The sequence below is a fragment of the Spinacia oleracea genome, chromosome 4 (genome assembly GCF_020520425.1).
Source record: "Spinacia oleracea cultivar Varoflay chromosome 4, BTI_SOV_V1, whole genome shotgun sequence".
NCBI lineage: Eukaryota > Viridiplantae > Streptophyta > Magnoliopsida > Caryophyllales > Amaranthaceae > Spinacia > Spinacia oleracea.
Window position 1 is genome coordinate 161,524,815 of NC_079490.1, and position 25,269 is coordinate 161,550,083.

The 25,269-nt window shown below is 34.2% G+C and overlaps 2 protein-coding genes across 5 annotated transcripts; both read left to right on the forward strand.

The window, feature by feature from the left end:
* Positions 1 to 1,098: 1,098 nt before the first annotated feature.
* Positions 1,099 to 7,549, forward strand: LOC110793683 (putative BPI/LBP family protein At1g04970). The gene is made up of 6 exons (XM_021998585.2): positions 1,099 to 1,644; positions 2,716 to 2,855; positions 3,073 to 3,424; positions 4,777 to 5,025; positions 5,592 to 5,717; positions 7,184 to 7,549. The coding sequence occupies exons 1-6, from the start codon at positions 1,234 to 1,236 to the stop codon at positions 7,412 to 7,414; spliced, it is 1,509 nt and encodes a 502-aa protein (XP_021854277.2). The 5' UTR covers positions 1,099 to 1,233; the 3' UTR covers positions 7,415 to 7,549.
* Positions 7,550 to 14,565: 7,016 nt separating this feature from the next.
* On the forward strand, positions 14,566 to 25,269 carry LOC110793684 (uncharacterized). Of its 4 annotated transcripts, none has more exons than XM_056841468.1 (8): positions 14,566 to 14,721; positions 14,917 to 15,400; positions 16,613 to 16,958; positions 20,748 to 22,330; positions 22,493 to 22,603; positions 22,800 to 22,951; positions 23,792 to 23,917; positions 24,979 to 25,269. In XM_056841468.1, exons 2-7 carry the CDS (start codon positions 14,954 to 14,956, stop codon positions 23,838 to 23,840), a joined length of 2,688 nt encoding a protein of 895 aa, XP_056697446.1. In that variant the 5' UTR covers positions 14,566 to 14,721; positions 14,917 to 14,953; the 3' UTR covers positions 23,841 to 23,917; positions 24,979 to 25,269. The 4 variants fall into 4 exon arrangements, with proteins under 4 accessions (XP_056697446.1, XP_056697447.1, XP_021854278.2 ...); XM_021998586.2 differs by having other exon boundaries at positions 14,567 to 14,721; positions 16,583 to 16,958; XM_056841467.1 differs by having other exon boundaries at positions 14,712 to 15,400; positions 16,583 to 16,958.

The following is a 25,269-nucleotide window of genomic DNA, read 5'->3' on the forward strand; positions in this document are numbered from 1 at the left end:
TTATAATTTTTATTTATCGGTCATTAAATATATTTATTGTTTAAGATATACATTGGCAAGCATGTAAAGCAAAGTGTTGCAACTAAAAATAATCAAAGGAATTAAATCATACCCCTTTGTAACGAATTAATTCATATGCAGTACTCCGTTATAATTTAGTACTTTGTATTATATAATCTATTACTAAATCTAATTAAACCTCATACATATATGCATAGTGATTTGTATGTTTTCTAACTTAAAAAGAAAGAACTATTTTAAAAAATGGTAAAATAGAAGAACGAGTTAGCTATGTTCTCTTCACCTTATTTTCACTTATTTTAGGTTTAATAAAGGGTCAATAAGTTCAGATAAAATAAACTTAAGGTCAATAAGACAAGATAAGTCCCAGACCAACAAGATAAGATAAGTTTCCGACCAATAAGGTAAATTACATAAGGTCATTCTATATGATAAATAAGATAATGGTCAATACGTTCAGATAAATAAGATAAAGGTCAATAAAATAAGATAAGTTCAGGGCTAATAGGATAAGATAAGATAAGTGAAATTCAGATGAAGAGAACACTTAGTTTGTTCCCGTACTATTGCACATGTACCTATAAAAAGTATAAACAATATCTTAAACGACAAAATTAACTACATTATTTATTGTGTGGCAATACCAAAACGGTTATTAGTTAAAAACAACTACTCCCTCCATTCCTTTTTTATCTTCCTGTTTCTATAAATGTTGTTCCTATTTGATCTTCCTGTTTCTATTTTTGGACATGACTTTTTACCATAAAATTCTCCACCATCCCTTATTTAATTCATTCACATTTTCCCATTCACCCACCCAACCTCACTTTTATGATTTTTTATTACTTTAATAAAAATATCTTCTCTCTCCTTCATTTCTTTATTACTTTTCTTCATTTATTTATTATTTTCTCTTATATCCAATCATTACAAGATTCCATTTTCTTATTTTCTACCTCAAATACCAAATAGGAAGATCATTTAGAAATGGAGGAAGTACTCAGTAAATAACGAAGCCCTGCCGTCACTAATCCACCATAGTTAATAATAATAAGTTAATTAATACTGTAACTCAAACCCAGAAAACGTATTGATTACGATTCTGACATAAACAAATTCAGATTCCTGCTGATAAATCCAAAGCTCCTCTCTACATTAATAATCCCACACCCAAAACAAAAATCAATCTCAAAATCGAATGTTTTAGCTTCAATGGAAGCTCAAACGTTGTTCAAATTCTTCAGCTTTTTGTCACTAATTTGCATAATTTCAAATGCCCAATTACAATCTAAACAAGATGGTTTCATTTCTGTATCAATTTCAGAAAAGGGTCTTGATTTTCTCAAAGATTTATTGACTGACAAGGCAATTTCTTCACTAACCCCACTTGAACTTCCACCGATTGAAAGAACTGTTAGGATTCTGCTTGTGGGTAGAGTCAAAATCGTTCTTTCCAATATAGTAATTTATCATATTGATGTTCTTTCCTCAAATGTCGAAGTGGATGATGATGAGATTAAGATTACTGCTTCAAAGGCAACTGCTAATTTGAGCATGGATTGGAAGTATACTTACCAGAATTGGTTTGTTGAAGTTTCTGATCAAGGAAAGGCTTCTGTTGAGGTACTAATTTAATCACCCTTTTTATGTTTTCTCCGTCCTCTTTTAAACTATGCACGAGGGTTGTCGATTTCATAACGGTTATGATTGTACTGAGGTTGAGTGAACAGTAGAGAGTAGAAGCCTTGGTCTCATCTGCAGTTTCCTCTTATGGGAGGGAGTTGTTGAACTGGAATACTGGATAGTGATGTATTATATAATAATTAAACAGAAAACATAAATCTTGATCGAAATGTTGTATTTATGGATTGCTAGACTCTTTTGTAGTAGAAGGGTCGTTTGATTTAGCTGGATTTTTAAGCAGACAAAGGCTTGGTTTAGTAGCCACAGTCAGGTTTGCTGAACTGAGGAAATTGTAATTGACTGTTGTTGTTATCTGAAAGCTTCCAGAAAGCCGTCTCTCGCTGTCTAGGCTGTTTGGAGGTAGTATGGTGTAACCTGTTTCTGCGATAATCCTGTTTGTGGACTTATTTAGCCATGTTAGATTGTTGTTGGTGCTGTGGTACTTCTTGTATGTGGACATAGTTGCTTCGACTAGTTACAAGGCAGGGCATTCTGTGAATATGTTGGCCAAGAGGGACGAATTATAATTGTAATGGTGATAACCGATAAGTTTGATAACGTTTGATCGGTATACCATATTTATGAGCTTTCAAATGATTGAGTGTTATCTGTTTATTTCTCCATGTTCTTGTATGAATTCGTGTGAGATAGACGGAAGCAGAAAATTTTAGAGTTTCTCCTAATTATCTTTTCTGTTTGACTGATTGAGATGTTGAATAGTAAAACCTTAATGGATGATATGTGATGATGAAATTTTGTATTATAGTCCAAAGAGATAGAAGCAAGATAAGTATAGGTCATAGTACATAGAACTAGTCAGTATCTGAAAATTCAAGTCATGATCGATGAGGAGGAAAAAGGAATAGAGTAATCATCATTCATTACCTACCTCTATTAGTTAGTTGTTACCAGGAAATGTTGACTTTCATTTGACAGCTTCAAAAATTATTAATTATCTGATCTTTTATCAGTTCTCGTGAAAAGAAATTGATGAATGCTTCTTGTCCAAAGGTTGAAGATATGGAAGTGGGCTTGAAGGTAAGCTTGGAGAACCAACACGGTGGTCTTAAGTTGTCCCTCCTGGATAGCAAATGTGACGTACAAGACGTCGATATAAAGATGGATGGTGGAGCATCTTGGCTTTATCAAGGGTATGGCTGTTAAAATTTAATTATGCGCAATCGATTTGAGCTTCCTATTGTGCTTAAGACCTGCAATTAGTCGTGTGTTAATTTTCTTACTTTATAATTCATAAGCTATTACTTCCCAAAAAACGATATTTCTCCAATTTTGTGGCTGAAAGTTATTAAGTTGGTTAACGTCTTGTAGTTTGCTTTCAACAATGTGCATATGATGCTTCACACGCAGGGTTGTGGATGCTTTCAGTGACCATATTGAATCTGCAGTTGAAAATGCTATTGTGAAGAAACTCAATGAAGGGATCTCGAAGATTGGTTCCTTGTTGCAGTCTCTTCCTACAGAAATACAAGTGGATGACACTTCTGTATTAAATGTTACCTTTGTTGGAGATCCCATTTTAAGTGATTCTTCCATTGGTCTCGTGATAAATGGGTTATTTATTCCAAGTAATAGAGCTCTTTCCGCCACTTATCAACACCGGATATCACATGCTTCAGTTCCGTGCTATACTCCTGCAAAGATGATTGCAATGTCATTGCACGAAGATGTGTTTAATTCTGCATCTTCAGTGTATTTCAATGTAAGTCTATTTGTCTTGCATTATGTTATTCGTCTACTCATCAATAATGTTTTTTTCTGGGACCTATTGCGGAATAATCTTGACATATGTTCTTAGAAATGCATGGTGTTCAAATTAACCTCTTAGATTCAGTCGACCGAAGGAGAGAAAATACACGAGGAATAAACTTCTCTCCAAATAATTATTTTTAGTATTAAATTATCCTGTATGTGTGGTTTTATATTTTCAATGCAAAAGTGATTGTTTTTTTTTTTTAACTTTACTGTCATGCATACAGTGTGCCTCAAGCCCTCAAATGTAATGCTGCCATCACTAAATTATACGAAGTATTAGTTAAAGAAGGGTTTTGTATGTTTTCTTAATTTCCATACAAAAACATAAATGGAAACTATATGAGGAACCAAGAGTGTAGTACTTTATTTAATAACTGTACTCATATCCCTTTGTGTATTACGCATATTTAGAAGGCAAAGTTACAATAGATCCTAAGGCTCCGTTTGGTAGGGCGTAAAACATTTTTCTAGAAAACAATTTTCCTCTATTTTCAATTTTACATTGTTTGGTTTGCAAAGGAGTGTAAAACAATTTTCCTAGGAGTAAAATTGCTCTCCGAATGATGGAAAATCAGTTTCCCTTCAAAATGAAGGGAAAACCGTTTTCCTTCCTTTTCCTTATATCTCTTGTATACTCCTCTCACTACCTGCTTAGGCTCCGTTTGGTAGGGCGTAAAACGTTTTCATGGAAAACGATTTTCCCCTTTTCAATCATTTTACGTTGTTTGGTTGGGTAAGGGATGTAAAACAATTTTACACGACTCCCTCAAATGTGGAAAACCCTTTTCCATTTGAAAGGGAGGGAAACCACTTTTCCTTCTTTCCTCCCTACCCCCTTCTCCTTTCTTCCCCTCAATCTTCACCATTTTCTCCCATTTTCCTTTAAGTTACCAAACAAAGGAAAACTAGTTTGGAATTGTGTTTTCCCTTGAAAATTGTTTTCCATGGAAAATCATTTTACGTTGAAAACGTTTTACGCCCTACCAAACGGAGCCTTACTTTCCCTTTCATTTTCCTTCCATTTCATCATTTTTCTTACATGGAACCAAACAACGGAAAATTAACTTTGGAATTGTGTTTTCCGTTGTAAATTGTTTTCCATGAAAATCATTTTACACTGAAAATGTTTTACACCCAACCAAACGGAAGTCGGTTGTCATCACTCATCAGACTTGGCATTGCAGAAATAAGATTAAGCTCTTTTCTATTATCTAATTATTTTGGCTTGAACTTACTTGATCTACTCCCTTACATCTTGGAATGTAGGACCGAAAATTAACGACTTTCTTCTGTAGTTAGGCTGGGCTTATGCAGTGGAGAGTTAACAAGATACCAGATCAATCTCTTCTGAATACTACTGAGTGGAAAGAAGTTGTACCTCAACTATACGAACAGTTTCCTGATGCCAGAATGGTTTTAGACATATTGGTGGATTCCCCTCCTTCTGTGCATGTTTTTGACGGTGGAATGGAAGCAACCATCAACACAGATGTAACAGTAGATGTTGTTAAAGATGGAGAAGTGATACCAGTTGCTTGTGGATCTGTGGTAAGTCTAAGTAGCCAACCATTTAATATGGTGCCTGAGATTACTCGTGTGTTTTGCCAATATTAACATATGGTAATACCTAATAAATGACAGCAAGGATAATGTGTTTATATGTAATTTTGCCAAAAAAATAAAAATAAAAAAATCTCATGAATTTGTCCATGGTTATGCATTATGCTTTCCCACCTTGGTTTTTCGCCTTTTCTTCATAATTTCCATGACTACTCAATACCTCCTCTGAAGGTGGTTAATAGAAATTTATAAGGAAAAACACCTGCATGGGAAATACTTGGGGATAGAGTTGCATTACCATGAACATTGGCATCAGACTTTCCTTGCATGACATTTCTATGAAAGCGGGGTAATAAATCGTTGGCGCATACGTAGAAGTTTTTACCACTACCACCATTTATTACCACCTACCAAACAGGTAGTAAGTAAAACGGAGGAAAAGTTTGAATTTTCTGCTGGAAACATACACTACTTGTCCCTCCTTCCTTAAATGCCATAACATGTTTTCCAAACCTACCTTCGATTTATTAACCTGGAGTGTTTTGTTAATGCAGGTAGTCAGTGCTTCAGGTTCTGTCGAAATCTCAGGGAATAACCTGACTGGCGGCATTGAACTGAATAAGTTTGATTTGTCAGTGAAATGGAGTAAAATTGGTAATTTGGAAACTGATATGATTGAGGTAAGACATCTGCTCCCGTTAATCTCTTAAGAACCAGGACATGCATGAAAACATAATAGGATGTGATATTCTTATGTAGATGGCTTTTACCAATAGTATTGTGACTGAGAAATTGAGAATTGAGGGTAGAAGGAGGAATCATCCATCCCCATGGTGATGGATGTTGTTAGGACTTCAATTTTTAATGCGAAGCATCAAATTTCGTAATGGAAGATGATTTTTGTTTCTAGTCACTCCATTTGTCCTAAATGGGGTTGTTCCAGTAATGGACCCTTTAGAGGAGAAATTACGCCTCCAAACCCCCCCCCCCCCCCCAAAACAAAAAAAAAAAACAAAAACAAATGTTGAACTACTTGAGGAAGTATAAGAGAATCTTCAAAATAATGTCTTTTTTTTCTTGAAAAACACTAATTTGGTGCATAATCACAGAAAGTTACAAAGGTTGGTTTGGTACAGGGCAATTGGTTTGGGAACCTTGAGGTCCCAAGTTCAACCCAACACTAGGGTATATATGAAGATATTTGCCCCCACTCCCTTCCCTCTTTCACATATGTCAGGGTCCACGCCAAACGATTATAGGCTTGCCAGTAGACCTGTTAAAAACCAACCCGACCCCGAAAACCAACCCGAAAAAATTGGGTCTTGAACAAGATTTTGTGACCCCTAACCCGATTTTATCCGAACCCGAGCAACCCGAAAAGTACTGGGTCGGACCAAACCCGTTTCTGACCCAACCGATTAAGAATCATTAAATTTATAGTAATAAATTGGATTGTGAGGAACTTTAAGCATAGTAAACACGTTGTTGGTACAATCGTTGGGTGTAATGTGATTTTATTTTGAATTATACGCCATTTTATGGTTGAATTTGACTAAATATAAACTTGTGTAGGAAAATTTGTGACCAATTTTGTATATTTATTACCTGAATTAAGGAATATATAATATGCGTTTTAAAATCTCTCAACCCGTTGGGTTGACCCGAACCCGAAAGTCCTGGGCCTTGAACAAGCATTTGTAAACCCGAACCCGAAAGTTCTAGGTTTTGAACAAGCATTTGTAAACCCGAACCCGAAAGTGACCGACCCGAATCAACCCGAACCCGATTTTTTTAAGAACCCGACCCGACCCGACCCGACCGAGCCTTTTGACAGGTCCACTTGCCAGAGCTCACCACCTTAATTTTCTCCTAAAAGGCAAGAAATGCACAGAAATGAATAATTCTAGTCATTAATACGGAGTAATAGAATTTACACCCACGAGATGAATCAAGTATCATATCAAGGACTTGATTATGCTAAACTCTTTTTTGTGGTGGTAATTTGTTTGATCAAAAGTAACTCCTTTCAGTGTGAGTTTTATGTGAAGATTGATACCAAAGAAGACAAAATTAAGGACCTTGTTCTTAATTAAAATCTGCAATTTATAAACTTCCAAGTATAATAATGGGCAAAACTTTGTTGCAGCCAATAATATCGGAGGTTCTGAAAGATGTCCTGTTGCCACATTTGAATCTGTTCCTCATAAAAGGATTTCCTTTGCCGCTAATCCATGGCTTCACCCTTAAGGATGCTGAGATTGTGTACTCTGATTCCATGATTACAGTTTGCAGCGATGTGTCATTTACTGAAGATAATCACCTTCTTGCGAAATATCAAAGCATCAGTGATATCTTCTCTTTCCTTTCCTTCATGTAAAATACGATGTAGTATCCATGGCATTGTTGTCTGTACTGTAACTTTTTGCATCTGTATTTGTCTTCTGGTCAGATATTTCTGCAATGTAAATCAGTAAATAATAAAAAAAGGTTGTACTAAGCTTCTTTCTTTTAACAGTTCGTCTCTCTCCCTAACACTCTTCCTCTTTCCTTTACAACTTTATTCATACAACTATATTAATAAAACAAGTTTTATCATCAGTTGTTGGAAAATTAGAGAAAATTAATATGAGTGATGATAAAGGTCGCAAGTTGTGACAACATTTAGTTGTCGCAATTTTACGTGACGAAGTTTAATTGGTACATATAAGTGTCACGTAGGTTATGCGTCATCGTAATATTTTTACTATGAAAAATATGTAAATAAGGTACAGAGTAGTCGATATAAAGAATGAAACAAATTAGAGTATTAAGATTTTCTACCTTTTTTTTTGTACCATGTATAATAGGTTATAGTTAAATATTTTAGTTTCCAATTTAAATCATGACACATAAGCATGTTATGTCATCATTGTGACACGACTTAAATGTCGCATGTTGTGACCTTTATCATTTTCGAATTAGTAATTATTTGAATTGTAAAGTAATTACGGAGTAGTACTTGGTGAAGTCAGGAGTTTATGGTTTCGACGAGAATACTTAAGTTGAGAAAAGAAAATCATCACACCTTTATCAGGTACCCATTTCTTTTAGAATTGAATGATATACATAGCCGTAACCATACCCGTACCCGCTATCCAAATTTTCGGATATGGTATATGATCTGATAAACATACCGATTAAAGTACCTCATTTTCCTAACTGGATTTCGGGTTCATATGTTATTTCTTTTAACCCACTTATTTAACACTTGTTTTATACGAAGTATAAATGAAGAAAATAAATAAATTATTGCTTGGATACCTATTTTTTACCTATTTTAGCCCGTAGGATATCTAATGGTTTCGGTCAATTAAAAATAAGATTTTTGATTTATTTATGAATTAAAAAAATCAAGCATCACTGTAAACACAAACTTACGAGTCTGCAAAAATAACAGAATCAAAATAATGTGAACAAAATAATTTTATTGATTTTTTTTTTGTGTTTGGGTACAATCTCTAATGTGTTTATCCACTGATTCGATCTCCACTTTGAATTTGACTTGTCTCACGAACTGATTTGATTTGTACTCGAATGAGGGCCTTCGGGCTTGATCTCGTTCAAGGATGTTGATGTAGAATAGAACGGCACGTCAGTTTTGTATGCTTGTTGTTCTTCTTCCACTGGGTTGATTTGATGTCGATTTGGTGTTGCTCACGAGCGGGTTTTGATCTTCATGAATAAGGGCCTTCGGGCTTGATCTCGTCTAAGGTTGATCTTCTAGAATGGAACTGCACGTTGATTTGAATCCTTGATGTTCTTCTTCTAGGGAGAGAGTTGTGATCGACTTGACTGGCAGGGAGAGATTTGAGAGTTTTAGGTTTTGCCGTATGTTTCTCCCCCCTCCTCCCTGGGAATGAAAGGGAATACTCCTTTTATAAGGTGAATGGATTTAGGGTTTTGAGTAACATTGGGCCTTTTGGTTTGGACTTGGTAGTCATGACCCATTAAATAGTTTTAACCCATTAAAATAAATGAGTTCAATAAAAGTAACTAATATGGGCTAAATTATTTTGATGGTCGTGATTAATTAAATTTAATTGACCATCAAATATATACCGAGTCAATATTTTGACTTTTTGACCCGAACAATATCCAACGTGGAACATTGACAAATTTTCCGTGCCTGCAGTCACGTAGATAATTAATTAGGTGTCACATAGATATTTTAATTAATCTATATACTATACTAAAAGAGAGGAACTCAATGTGGTGATGACAAATGTCACCACATGATTGGTCCTCTCTTTTAATATAAATTAATTAATAAGATAACATTTTTGTCATATTTAAGTTACTTTATTTATTGTAACAATAATGAATTAGGAAAAATCGCACAATCTATATTACTGTATATTTCCCATAATGTGCGATGATATTACTATTTACAAAACATGTATCATTTTGAAGATATTATATGAATAAATAATATGGAAAGTTTCTCAGTTATTATCTTCCAAATATTTGGAATATATTATTTGGAAGTTACGTAGTATTTGTTTGTCCACAAAATTACTTTTGCAATTTGCAAACAATCATGCTGTGGCTAAATTATTTGGAAGATATTTGATTATATTAAGGTTTTGTGCTGTTTGACTTATTTCAGACAAAATAAGTTTAGAAAGATTCAGTTAGGTTTAATTTAGATAATATAAGTTAAGAAAATTAAGTTTTTTCCAAACATTTTTTTCACACAAAAATAAGTTATTTCCCGGATAAAATAAGCTTAGATAAGTTAAGATAAGTTCGGTTAAATTCGGATAAGTTCAGATAAATTCAGATAACATAAGTTCAAACCAAATAAATCGAATAGAACATAGCTTAATAGAGAGGATTAATGTGGAGCTGACAACTTCCACTCTTTGATTTCCCTCTCTTTTAATATAAAATAATTAATACATCACATTTTTTACTAGGGTAATTTATAATTGTTCTTAAAATTATATTTATTGTGGCCATGTAAGCTCTTTCATAAGAGATTAACTTACATAATTAGAATTCATTAAACTAAATTTCGACCAAATATGTCAAATAATATTTAAGTCATATATGTTGATATTTAATTTTAACATAATTAGAAACTCTAACAAAGCTATAAAAGATAATAAAAATGCAATACTCTGTAGATTACAAAATTAGAAATCATAACATGATAGAAAGTTTATAACTCATACAGTAATACTCCAAACGTGTTAACTTTTCACATAATCTATATCTATATATTATACTGAAAGAGAGGAAATCAATGTAGTGATGACAAATGTCACTCATTGATTCGCCTCTCTTTATTAAACAAAAATAATTAAAATACTTAAATTAAGGAAAAAATATTATTGATTTTCATTATAAATCTTCAATATTATGTTGATAATAAACATATTAAAAATATTTTCCAGCTCTTTTCCCCTTCCTAATTAAACAAATCAATTATACGGAGGATATACTTCAGTTCAATACCTTATTACATACAAAGTATATTTTTAAAAGATATTGTTGCTAAACTAAAAAATATCTTTTATAATTTATATATTAGTAAATTAGTAAACATGAAATGGTATTACTATGACATACAGATTATATGTCAACGCAACTGATCTGCTTCATATTATGTCCATGCAATTGTACATGCAAAACTAGATATTACAAAAACATTAATTTGTGATATAACAAGATAAGATAGGTCAGAATATACATACATATAACTTAGTAAAACTCTAATTTTGTATTTTATTATATTAAGTTCAATTTAAAGTTGATGAATAAGATAAATTTTTAAATTGGTCAATTGAGTTAAGAGGGTGGAGTATGACATTTTTTAATGAATATTTGGTCGAATAAAGTGAGTGAGCATTATAATGTAACATATTTGATCTACTAATAATATATCATGTTATATCATACTTGGGGTAAAGGGGCAAATATGATTTTGAAATTACTAACTCCATAAGTCAACATAGACTTTATAATGGTTATATTTTATAATTAAGGGTTTATATTGTACGTAGTAGTATCGTAAATTATAACAAAATTATTATTAATATGTATGTCAGATATTTTCATCAATATTATAGCGAATAAAAATAATTTTAATAATAAACTTATGCCAATATATTCAAAAGATAGATGAAAGACAAAGTGACTTATTTAACGAATATAGGGACGAAAGATTGTCAATGGGGCAAGTTTTTTTTGGGAGATAAGCCCGCGCATCCGCACTTGGTGGGAAGGGTGGAGGAAATTTGGTGTGACGGGGTTAAAAAGTTGTACTCGCCGCGGGTGACGGGAAGAGGATGCATGAATTTTTATTAGCCCCGCCCGCTTCTCTTATCCTTCAACTAATTTATTGTGAATCTTTTAAAAAAAAATAATACTAACCTACATATTATAATGTGTTGTTTATTTACTCAATTACTCTAACCAGACAACCAAATTGTAGAAGTCTCTAGAATAGAGTTTTAAAATTCAAAGTTCTCTTACCTAAACAAAAAATGTTGATTTTAGGGGTGGGTTTGAGGCCGGTGTAGATACACGGGAGGGTGATTGAACGGGGATGAATTTTATTGTTTACCCTTCAGGAAAGGGATTGGGTGGGGTGGCCCGATTGGTACTATTGTTCCTATCGTGGGTGGCAAGGAGGGGGATAAGATCTTAGGTGGTTACGAGTGTGGAGGCCCCTCCCCGCCTCAAAGTCATCTATATCTGAATAAAGTAAATGGTGGGGGTATGTGTTAAGTGATCGGATAATGAGGTAGTTAATAAGGATGAATTTTATTTCGTATCTCATAATTAATACGAGCAGGAACGGGATTGGATTTGGTACTATACCTACAGTTGGTGGAGGGGATAAAAAATTACCCTTGTACGGTTGTGGAGGCTTCACCCGCTTCAAAGTCATTTATAGTCGAATAAAATAGATGGACGGTGGGAGTGTTAGAGGAGTATGACTACCGAAGTATAGGGAGAATGAGAATAATTTTTTATTTGACACAGGTGATGAGAGGGGACGAAAACAAACATATCTTTGTACCCTTATTTTTAATTTTTTTTTTAATAAATAAGACATTGTACGAATGGGGCAACAACATATTTTATTATATTTTATTCATCATTAATTTTTAAATAGAAAAATATTTATAAGCTCTGTTTTTTATTATAGATTGTCTGCAACTGCAACTTAGATTTCATGCAAATTTAATATTAGGATAATAAACCGTGCATCGCACGGGCATTATACTAGTTAATTACTAATATATACAACTCCATCCAAAATCAAACACTCTAATAATTAAAAAAATAAATCTAAAATAAAATTCATCCAAAATCAAACACTAATCTAGAATAAAATTCAATCCAATATCAAACACTAATTCAATATTAGAGCGCCATTTAGGAAATCTAATGGTTTCGGCCAATGAAAAATAATATTTCGAAAATATTTTTGAATTAAAAAAGTCGAGTATCACGTAAATAAATAATTAGGTGTTACGTAAATATTTTTTATTAATTAATTATTAATATTACGCATTCAAAATCAAACACTCTAATAATTAAAAAATAAATCTAAAATGAAATTTAATCCAAAATCAAAATCAAAAGCTAATCTAATCTAGAAGTCTAAAATATAGTTGTTGGTATGCATATGAGTTTTATATTAACTTAAAAGTTAAGTAGGATATGTGCACCGCACAGGCTAAAATCTAGTTTGTGTATAATTGTATAATTTCATACTATATTGCTTATTTTTTCAACCGGCCCCTCTCGTAAAACTATCCGCCACTGCAAATCCCGCCCCCTTTCTGACGGATTTGCGACGACATCACGTTGTAATTGTTCTTTTACTTTATTCGATAATATCTGAAGTTATCACTAAGTTTACAATAGAGATATACTAGTATTGAAGCCCGTGCGATGCACGGGTTTGTCAATTTTCATACATATCATCGTATAGAAATAGGTATTTTATAAATTATAAGTATAATAGAAAGTAGAATTCTATTGTATGCTTAATAATAGTTATTATGATTTAAATTTATGATATGAATTAATCCAAATATTGAAGGTTTAATATAAATAAAACTCTATTACATATTTGATAATTATCTAGGCATAGAGTGTTTTATAGTATTACGAATATGCATAATCTCTATAACGAATATGCATAAGTATGTAATGGTATAGAATGAAGAATTGTATAGAATGGTCACATAAACTCTATTAAGGATATGCATACGTATGCAATTGTATAGAATGAAGAATTGTAATTATATCTACTTTTCTTCGTTGACTATTCTATCCACTCTCAATGGTATTTTGTCTTTGTGAAAATTCAAAATTTGTAATTCTATCTTATTTTTTTAAATAGGATAATTGTATTTTTTTCTGTTATTTACTTAGTACTTATTTATCTTTTTTATTCTTAGTAAAATTTATCTCTTATTATCTTTTATTAGGTGCTTATTTATCTATTTTTATTTTAATAATCTGAAATATATTATTCAGAGATTTGATGACATGGAAATAACGCATGCCCATCCAAAATAGTCCGCTATACTACGTATCAAAACTAAACAACGCTTTCTAATACATATGAACCTAATACAAAACACAAATACGATAACTACTCAAGACATAGGCATTTAAGTTTATAGACATAGCAAAATCATGATTGGCCAAAAATGTGTGATATGCCAATAGCCCATAAAGAGATTTATGAGAACAAAGCATATAAACTTAGACGACATGGTTAGCAAGATGTGTCACAGAAAAACCATCAAAGAAACAACACAACATATCAACTGTTTCCCACGAATCAGAATTCACACCTTAAGCTTCATCCTCTCATGTTCTGAAACAATAAACAGACACCCAAAAATAACAACACTGGATAATAATCTCATCTGTCCCCGGGGTATAATTAACACCACATTGCGTCACATTGCATATTTTATCACAAAAACGTAGAAAGGAAGTAGGATAAATTCCCATCAAAAGCTTATATGTATATATATAAAAAGATTGAAGAGAAGTAGGATAAATTTTAGTTGGAATCTATCTTATCATATTATCTATCATCTTATCTTATTAAGTGGTCAATCATGGCAAGACTCTAATATTCTTTATTTAATTAATTAATAAGTTAATAACATGTGATGACGTGGAAATCCTACGTGGACGCTCTAAATGTTCTCCAAAAAACTCCCCTTTATATATATATATTAGATTAGATTCATTGATACAAATCTAACAAAATTTCACGTGACTATATTTTTCCAATAATGTAAAAATAGAAAAATAACCCCTAAAAAGGACGGAGAAAGTGTTTTTTATTTTTGGGAAACTGAAAAAGAACTAGGGAAGTTTACAATAGAAAATACAAATAGTGATCCATGCCCAAACAAATAAGGGCACTCCAAACTTGGGCTTGCACTATATGGGTCAAATACCAACCATCCCTAACTCGAAAAGCGGGTTAAACTAAAACCACCTGCAACCAAAAAAGCCAAAAAAAAAAACCGAGAAGAAATAAAAACCCCTAAATTAGTTTTCTCTCTCTAAAAAAATCCCCAAACCTCCCTTTTTCTCTCTCTTCTTCGTTTTGCTTCAGTTAATCAATCAGTCGTGACAATCTCTCAATCGCGCCAAAAGGTTTAATTTTTATCGAATTTTTGTATTTTAATTTCACTAATTTCCCCCCGTTTTAAATTCCTTGCCCAACGTCTTCTTCCTTCTTCTCCCTCCTCCTTTCTCCCTATATCGTTCTCTCTCATCCCCTCTCACTTTCTCTCTCCTCCTCCTTCAATGGCGGCTAATCCATCTCTTCACTTGTCTCCACAATTGCAGGTACTTAAAGCTTTGTTTCTTTCTCTTTCTTTGTCTTATGGATGACGATTCGGTGAATTCTGGCGGCTGCGGAGGTGGTACGAAGCGAATGATGGAAATTGAGGTTGCAATTGACAGCGGAGGAGGTGGTGGTGGGGGAGGAGGAATGGAGATTGATGGTGGTGAGACAGTGACAGCGAAGAGGAGGAAGAAGGAGGAGGTGGTGGAGATGAAGAGAGTGGCGGAGATTGTGCTCGTATTGTCCGCTTTAGGAAGGATGAGAGCCGGGAGAGATCCAACAGTTGCGGAGAAGGCGATGATGGCGGAAGCTAGGGAAAAGGTTGTGACTTTGTGTCAGGAGTTGGCTCCTAAGGATATTCTTCCTACTGAGGCTTTTGGTGTTGTGATTGAAGATTTAGGGCTTAATCGTTTGAAGGAGCGAGTTGGAGGGTTTCGCCCAACAAAGATCTCGATTTCGGATAAGATTGCTCTCTCTAAACGCAGGGTGAGCTTTTTATTATAGATAATTGCTTTGAATTCAACATTAATACTTGTCCTTTTAACATTTGCTAATGTTTTTAAGTTAAGTTTGCAATTGAATTCATGTTTGTTTTATGTTGTGTATTTTGGTTAGGAAGTCAGAGGTTGACAATATTGATCAATGCAAATGATTAGGACTATCTTTTGATTGAATCTAACTATCTAAGCCATGTGACTCGGGCTTTGAATGGGAGCAATTGTCTGTTGAGAATCAATTTGCTACTTTAAGGGTTTTGCTGGTTTCATATACTTTTAGGTTCTATTGATGCAAGCGTAAGCTGTATCATTAATTTAGATACAATTACGGCTCGCTTGATAGAGTGTAGTAGGACATTCGTGTGTAGTTTTTATGCTTATGTTTATGGTAATATTAGAAGCAACACATTGTTGTTACATCTAATTATGACCTTGTACTAAACAGGCCATTAGTGTTTCTCAGTAGGACAATGAGGTGTGGTAGATGTTTATCAACCGTAGTATTAGGTAACCGGGCATGTTTGGGAGTAGTTGGTTAACTTGATTTAAATCTAGATGACTATGTTTTCTTGGATTGAGGTTAGTATTGAGGTAATTAATCTATAGAGGTCATTACTTGTCTATTTGGTTCTTTTAACCTTGCAGGTTAATTGGTCAATGTATAACTTTTTTCCAGGTCATGATTAAATGCAACTGTGTTTTTTCTCCTTCTAAATGATACGGAGTATATATATTGAGGTCCAATTGGCAACAACCAAGAACAATCTTGCCATGTTGTTTCTGTCACCTGGGTCTGTTTGAAGATTGGTTCTAATATTTGATATCTCAGTATTCCAATCTCTATTGAAAATGTCCTCTCTTGTCTCAGTATAAATTTCTGATGTTCACGGCTGATAGAGATGTGTATTTACACTTTCAAAATTAAATAATCTTTTGTCTAGATGAGCATTCTCATGATTAGTACTCCGTATTAGACTGTGCTGGTAAATATATTTTCATATTGTATGACTGTTGGGATTTCTGTTTGGCTTCTTTTGTAGATTTTTGCTGTTAATGTTTTAGTTGTTTGAGATTGCTCAGTGGATGTAGTTAAATCAATCACCATGCAAGGTTTAAAGCCCACCAGTCTTTGTCTGACTACCTTTTGTTCTTTGATGGATATATATTGTAGATGGAAGAATCTAAGGTGTTTGCTGTGCAGCCTGCTTCATATCCATCTCAGAGAGTGCAAACTGCCAGTGGGGCTGTTAGTGAGAACCGTGGGCCACCTCCTACAGTCCGTGTAGTCCCATCTGATAAAGTGGGCCAAATGCCTGTATCCACAGGAACTTTTCAACCTCCTATTCCTGTTGCTAATCCTTCTTCAGCAGCTTCTGCACCCATGCGGTTTCATCCTCCTAGCACCGAAGTTCGCCCACCAGCTTTATCTTCTGCTGTATTGAATAATATGGGAAGGGATTCTACCTCTGTGATGCCTCCTAGACTTGATAGAGCAAATATAAGACCTGATGTAAGACCAAATGGGAAAGCTTTGCCTCATGTCCCAGGTTTGTTATTCGCAAAAGCCCATTTACTCTGGGAGCATTTGACTGTGTTTACACTTGCTTCCTATTTTGATAACTATGTTGAGTCATGATTGCATGATGAGCTGTTTATGCTGATGTTTTTGAATGGTTTCAATTACTTGCTTTTCATTTCAATTTTTTTGGTTAGTAAGTACAAATTTAAAAATGCGTTATCTTATTAATTAGTGTGTGGAATTTACTGCCTAGAATTTCGTGTATGAACAATGTTTATTTTCTTGAAGCATCTGTCACCTGTTTTCATGTTAAAATGAATCAAATTATCGATTAAGAAAAAAAACTGAACGGCGTGTAGGAATTATTAAGTGCTTGTATAGAATATGGAAATGTAGAACATACTGTGATTGAATCAGTGTGCATGTAGGTAAATGTGAAATAGAAGGACTATTGATATCAGAAGGCTTTCTTTTTTCAATATCTATGGGTCAGGAATTCAGGATGAGCATAGACTGAAAGTATATATCTGGTAATAATAATATGTGTTTGAATTGCAACTGCCTCAATCTGCTATGTGAACCCGAATCCTACTACGAATTTAAGTGTTGTTATACTTTATACTTATACTTCCATAAAACGGTACATTCAACATATGTTAGTGAGAATCAAAACTGTCAAAAATTGTAGCAGAAGGCTGTTTTTCTAAAAGGAGAGACTTGAAATATTGAGGTGTAATGATTTTATTGTCATTGAAATTGATATAGGAAATGTAGATCAACGGGACTTCTATATGATGGGAAGAGTAATAGGTTGCTGATACGTTTCTGCCCTTCCAGTAGGTAGTTAACCAATTTAAGTCCACCATGTGATACACTAGAGAGCTAGAAATGCCCATATAAGGCAGAAAATGAAGCAAGAAGCAAAATCATTTTAGTCAGGGTTTTCCATTTATTGCTAGCTTTTCTTAGAAACGGAAAATCTCACTAGAGTAATTAATCCACTCATAGATGAGAAGACTTATGGCTTTTGCTAATCTCACTAGAGTCATTAATCCACTCATAAGTAACAGTCATCTTGCAACTCATCGTAGGAAAATGCGAACCATTTCAGGTTTGCAGTAATTTGTAATTTGTTACAAGCAATATCGACTAGGCAATTGGCAAATGGAGCCAATTTATTTGCGACATCAACTGTCAAAACTTAATTCTAGAACTATAGAAGCTAAAGCCCCTATCGAGAACTCAACAAGAGGCTGTAATGAAAGGCATTAAACACAAACAAAAAGAAGTAATGGAAGAAGGAAATGTAGAGTACAATAAGGGCATTACACTATTACTTGATGGAACTTCAAATTTTCCACATGGTACAAAGTGCTTAAATTACAACTTCAAACCTTGAAATCCATAGTTAATTCATTGTAATTTTTACTCAGGTAATCAAATATTTTACTTTATACTAAAACAAATACCAGGAATGACTCATGTCCACTTTCTGTTGCAAAAAAAAAAAAATTATGACAAGCACCATTATCTGAAAAAAGTATCTACTTAATTTTCTGTCCCCTTTTATTACTTCCTCCGTCCATGATTAGTTTTGACACTTATCAGGGCACATAGTTTTAGGAGATAAGTTGTTGTTTGGTTATCAAATTATTATTATTTTAGAAAAGTAGATGAGAAAGTAGATAGTCAAGTATTATTTTATTGAAAAGTAGATGAGGAAGTAGATAGTGGGGTGTTAATTTATTGAAAAGTAGATAGTGGAGTGTTTATTTTGATGAAATGTGTGAGAGAGTGGGATACTAACTTTTTGGTAGTGAAAAGAGAGAAGTAATAAACTAGTTGTGAGATCTTTTCCAAAATAGAAGTGTAAAAACTAATTTGGAACGGATGAAAATGGAAAATGGAAAATGTAAAAACTAATCTGGACTGAGGGAGTAATTTTTTATGGAAAAAAAACAATATTTGTTTATAGATTATGGAAATAATAGATGCCACATAATAACTTGCTAAAAATGGGTTTTGGTGATATTTTAGTCAAATCGGTATATTAATAATGAAAAATATATTTACTCGATATTTTAGTCAAAGTATCATACTAGTATATCGAATATTTTGGTCAAATTAGCGTATTAAGCGTATAAAATGTGTAATAAGTACGTAATAGTAGGACGAAAATCGCATATTACTCCGCATATGATTAAAAGAGTATGTTCTAGATTTAATAATTATATAGTAACTTTACGGAGAGAAATATTTTGGTCAAATATATTGTACAAAATTGGTCAAATAATTTTAGAATTCTGTGCGTGCATGAGACCTAATATAGCTTTATAATAAAATAGACACCCAGAATAATTTTCCCGCCAAAAATCCTTTTCCTAATTCCTAAAAAATATATTGCTTTATTTTTTAATTATTTTCTATCCTTTTTTTATTAAATGTTTATGTACGGAAAAAATATTGGATTGTAGAATATGACAACAACAGATACACGTAATGCTAATTTTCTAAAATTGATTTTGGAAATATTTTATTCATATCGGTACATCAATAATAGAAAATATATTTACTCAATATTTTGATCAATCAACGCCTTAAACATATCGAATATTTTGGTCAAATTAGCATATAAAATATGTAATATGTAGTAAGACGGTAATTGCATATTAGATGATTTAATGAGTATGTTCAAGATTTTTAAATTATTCATTAGCTTTAGGGATAATGAGGCAATGGGGTAATGATAATGAATGATTAGCTTTAGGGAAGAAATGTTAGCTAAATATTTTATTAAAAAATGGGTCAAAATGATTTTAGAATATCTATGCATGCACGAGACTTAATCTAGTTAACTCTAATTTCCTTTTGATCTTGGAGAGAATTTACCTAATCGGAAATGATGCTTCAAAGAAGATATCCTAAGGGGAGGGAGAAGGAAGTAGTACTAGATATGCTTTTCTCCATAAAAATAAGCTGAAGATGTGTTTTTTGGTTAAGTGTGTGCTTGTGTGGACACTGAAACAAGCAATTTGCATATGGGGGTTTACTCATAACTGTGCAAAGGTGCACATAAGCATGACTATGGCGTTAGCCATCTCAGTTCCAAGCGCTGTCTTAGTGTGTTTTTCTTTCTCTTGCTCAATAATTCTCCACCAAGGATTCTTTCTTGTACCTTGGTTCATCTGATTATAGTCCAAGGTTGTATCAAAAGCTTTTGGCACGATTACAGTACAGTGCAGTCATAAATGCGAGATATACATCAATGATTTATATGCTTTATGAGTGTACCCAAATATTTCTGCTGTTATGTTACTGTAAAAGAGCTTATGTACGCGTATGATTGAAGTTAATTATGGGGTACATCAGTAGTACCAGAACAACAAGCTAACGTGGGTTTCTTCCTGTGACTGGAGTGGACTTAGGAAAGAGGCTTCCTTTTTCTATTGTTAAACCTCATTTTTATTTTTCTCATGCAATACTGTATTACCATACATGGATACAGTAATTTGTGTCAGGTTGCCCACTTTCAGGGGCCTAACATAGTTTTTCTTCCCTATTATTTTAAAAATACACTAAGTTGTGCCTGTTACCCTGCTTTTTTATTAGCTGTCCTAAATATGCTGAAGCTCACATTATTAGGTCTGTACTCTAGAAATTTTGGATTGAGATATCTTTTTCTCCAGGCTCTCATCTTATTGCTTAATTGTTCAGATACCATTGTTATAAATTATGTGAACCTCAATGCACTAATGCTGTCATTTTGGTACCTCAATTCATGTAGAATAGCTACAAACTTATACCTTCTGTTTCTCAGTGAGTTCTGCAGCTAATCAACATATGGTGCGGACTACTCCTGTGCATCTACGGCCTCAGACTCCAATGCAGGTTAATCTCGGAACAAAGAATATGGTGCCTGGTCAACTGCAAGTGAAATCTGAAAGTAATGCTAGTTTAAGTGCTCCACAAATGACATCACAATCAGCTGTTGCTCCAACGCCAGGACTTGTCACCAGTCACACAGTTCCTGGAATGAGGCCTACTATGCATCATCCTATTCAGGGTATGCCATTTGTTCATGCTCCAGCTGTCAATCACCACCTTGAGGTATCTAGGATAGTACAGAAATTTCTTACCCCAAAGGTCCCTCCACGTCCTGTGTGGACTCCTCCTTCGAGGGATTATATGAATAGAGCAACATCGTGTCAGTTCTGCAAGCTGGTTATTAACGAGGTTGAAAATATGGTGGTTTGTGATGCTTGTGAGAAGGGTTTTCATTTGGGATGTCTACAATCACACAATGCAAAAAGCATACCGAGAGTTGAGTGGCATTGTCCTAGGTGTATCTCAATGAGCAATGGGAAACCGTTTCCTCCAAAATATGGCCGTGTTACCAGAAATATGAATGTTCCAAAAGTCCTTTCAAACACAATTGGAGTTCAGTTGCCTTCAGAGAGAAAGGCGGAAACCATGGATGAGAAGATGAATCAGTCAAATGCAATTATTGAAAGATTCCAAGATTTCAAAACACACTCTAAGGTTAATCAGCCAAATGCCATGATAGACAGAATCCAGGATTTTAAAACACACTCTCAAGTGAGTCCGCCAAACGCAACTACAAATGGAAGCCAGGATTCTAAAGTGCACTCTCATGCTGCAAAAGTTGCTGAACCATCGTCTGAGTCAAACCTGCCACACGAAAGTGAGATGAATAGAAATGACGTATCCATAGGCATAAAGGAAGATGAGTCTAAGTTAGAAAATTGCTCAAGCAACATGACAGCAGCTGCAGTAGAGCCCTCTTTATCAACATCAAATGAACCTTCTAGTGATAAGCCTTCTCTGCAGGTGAAATCTGAAATATCTCCTTCTGAAGATAGGTTAATGTCTGAGACAGAGCCTGAAACTCCAGAGATATCTCATGCAAATAACAAACTTGATGGCTTGCCGATATCAAGCAATCAAAACGATGTTGATCAAAAGGTGTTAGATAATGTTGAAATCCCAGCTCACCAACACTGTGACAGCAATGACTTGCCGATATCAAGCAATCAAAACGATGTTGATCAAAAGGTGTTAGATAATGTTGAAATCCCAGCTCACCAACACAGTGACAGCAATGGAGTTATTGAAACCCATCAATGCAAGGATGACAAAAATGATGAAAAAGATGTTCCAAAAAATCTTGTTGAGATGGAGAGAGTCGGTGATCAAACTGAGGAGCTTACTGACGCTTCAGAGATTTGCTTGCATAGTGTTGACTGGGTTGGTGACACAGATAGAGTTGTGGACGAAAAGAAGTTTTTTCGATCTTGTCGCATCAATGAAATAGTATATCAATTGCACGATTATGCCCTTCTCCGTGCTGGAAATGGCAAAATTTTACCTGTTAAGCTTCAGGTATGTGTTTTCCAGATCAACACTTTATCCCTGTCTAGAACTTGTACACTGATATTTGTTCGTATCAAAAGTTTGTTTTATGTGATCCATAATTTTCATACACCTATGTAGTTATTTTTATGTTTCAGCTTTATATTGATGTTTCTGCTACGCATGCTTCAGGATATGTGGGAGGATCAAACTAGTTTAAAATGGCTTGTTGTCCATAAGTGTTACTTTCCTGATGACTTGCCAAACGAGGTTGGCCGCCCGGGTGCTCCTCAAAACAATGAGGTGCTTTTCTTTATACATTTCTATTTATAATTTTTGTTGTCAGCATGGTCTCTTTCTTGACTGTTAAAGGCCATTGTATATATTGATATTAGCCATTGTAAGTGCGAAATCTGTGATGTTGAATTTATTGATATTAGCCATTGCAAGTGTGAAATCTGGATGGTGACAGTGTATTAGTCCTGTTGGTTTCTGGTAGGTCTATGAGTCTACTCATGATAGCACTGTGTTGGCGGGTTTTGTTCAAGGACCATGTGAAGTGCTTCCATTCCGAAAGTTTGGGGATGAAGCTGAGAAAAGCGATCAAGGCTCTCCAGCGAAAGACAGGAGGCAGCCAGTCTTTATACGCAAGTATGTTTCTTTTGCTAATGATAAATTCGAGGCAATATAAAAATATTGATGTATGTAAATTGTTTATTTGACTTTACAGTCTTGTATGACCTGTTATATCTGTATAATAAAAAGAAGACCCGTCTTCCTCTTTTATTCAATTTCTTTTCCATGATGCTGGGGACCTTGGGATGAGGTACTAGGACATAGAGGGGGAGGTGGAGTGAGGTCATATTGGATGTCAGTCTTGATGTTAGCTGTGATTTGATTTCCCCAGGGTTGGTTGTAATTTTTACTGATTTTGTGCAACTTAGCTAAACAAGTATCAGTTGAATGATCCTGTTGTATGCATTGAATAACATAATTACGTTCGTAGCCTTTCCTAGTTTTAGACATTCAATATTTTCTAAAAATTACTAGCTAAGTATTTGTCTATTTCATCATATGAGGTATATGTGGAAGAGACATTAAGCAAGCATAAGAAAGAAAATTAGAAATTAATGAAGCCATGATGGTGTTGTATTTAGCAAAACCTTATCAAACTTAGTATATACCCACTGTTGGATTGGTGGTACATGATTACATCTGTTAATGTCATGATAGTTGTTTTCTGCATCATACATATTCTCAAGACAAACTGAGAACAAAAGAAATCTATGCAGAAGGAAAAGAACGACACAAATATTGGTGAACTCGTGGATAAAAACATCTAGTCCACAGCATGAATTTACCCCCAAAATAAAATAAAAATTCAAAACATCGAGTGGAGTTGTTCCCCCCCCCCCCCCCCCTATATATGTTTGTTTGAGATTCTTTTGCAGTGTTATGCTACACATGTAATTATGTCACTATGCTTTGCAGTTGGTTCTATGATGAGACAAGACGGGCTTTCTGCCCCAATGCTAGCTGATCTTGGATGTGGATAAATGCTGTATGATGCTTTGAAACTTATATTGGCATACAACTCATATGTCTTCAGCTACTCTGGTATGCTTTGTAGTAATCTCCTTTTACTGTAGCTGTATATGTGTTTTATTAGAGATGGTTGTGGAATCTTACGTTTATGTTTTACTTTGATAGGAAATGGAAACATGAAAATAGGGAAGTGCTAGAAAGAATTCAAAAGGGTGGGGGGCGGGGGAACCTGATTTTTTAATTGCAGCAAAAATGACGTCATGAATGAGTTTATGTGTATTGAATTTGGACAGAAACACTGCTATAATCTGGAAGCACATTATCAGGTCCGATAAACTCATTTTCATTCTAAGTTAGGGTTTAGGGTGCAAACAGTCATCTTCACTGTAGCCTCTCTTCTCCCCCCCACCCTACTTGTTGGCATGCTACTGAAGCTTTTCCAAGGTAGTATACTTCTAGGTTAGTAAGAGAGGTTTTGTGGTACTGTTAACCGGCTATAGAGGGTGACCAAGCTGGTAAAAGACTAGAATGGTATACACTAGGAGAGAGATAGAAAGCGAAAGAAAGGCGGGAGATGCATTGTTTTGTTTGGAAGGGAAGAAACATGTTTGTTAGGGAATTGTTTCTCCCCTTTGGCTCCTACTTTTTGTCCTACTGGTTTCGCGTAGTGTCAAAATTCCTTACATAAAGCTGCAAGTTCCACTGTACAGTGTTGGTAAAGACATTCAAGAACCAGCAAAAAAAGGAACTGAGTGTCTGAAGTGGTTGATTTTGTCAATTTGTTAGAATTGGAGAATGAGAAATTGACTAGGTGTTATAACGACGTTAGATGCCTTAAGAAGTCGGTATTTCATATTTTAGGGCTGAATTTGAGGGTATATCTTCAATTTTTATGTTTTCATGATGATGATTTAATGTTATTTTCTGGTTAAGTCATGGAAACACTGCGAAGTTATATACTCCGTATAACTCAGATATTGCTGGTTAAAATAAAGCAATCCCAGAAATTTCTGTATAAAATTAGGTTATTAAGGATAGAATACATGAGATTATCCTTATGTTGTTTCTACTATTTATGATGTTGAGTTTCTTTTATCTTAGGTTTTCTTATAATATTTTCTTCCCGTCTGCAGGTAATATAATGCAGACCGAGTTCACAGCCTATAGGTAGTCTTTTTCTTTCACCTTTGTACAATATGTAGCATTAACGCGTTTGTAATCGTTGTATAACATTTCTTTCGTAGCCATCTAGGTAAAATTTGTACAGGGTTTGCCCTTATTTTTGGGTGCCCAAGCATTTATTGAAAATAATATTCAAGCCTTCTTTTTTTTTCCTATAAATTGTGCTGAATTAAGTTTAGACCTTCCAATGTATATGAACATTTTTGTTTCTCAGTCATAATTGATCTTTTACTTTCGATTGA

Coding starts and splice junctions, on each gene's coding strand:
- LOC110793683 (XM_021998585.2), top strand. CDS start 1,234: ATGGAAGCTCAAACGTTGTTCAAATTCTTCAGCTTTTTGTCACTAATT. Junction 3,425..4,776: donor CATCTTCAGTGTATTTCAAT/GTAAGTCTATTT, acceptor TTCTGTAGTTAG/GCTGGGCTTATGCAGTGGAG. Junction 5,718..7,183: donor TGGAAACTGATATGATTGAG/GTAAGACATCTG, acceptor ACTTTGTTGCAG/CCAATAATATCGGAGGTTCT.
- LOC110793684 (XM_021998586.2), top strand. CDS start 14,954: ATGGATGACGATTCGGTGAATTCTGGCGGCTGCGGAGGTGGTACGAAG. Junction 15,401..16,582: donor TTGCTCTCTCTAAACGCAGG/GTGAGCTTTTTA, acceptor TATATATTGTAG/ATGGAAGAATCTAAGGTGTT. Junction 22,604..22,799: donor GTGCTCCTCAAAACAATGAG/GTGCTTTTCTTT, acceptor GGTTTCTGGTAG/GTCTATGAGTCTACTCATGA.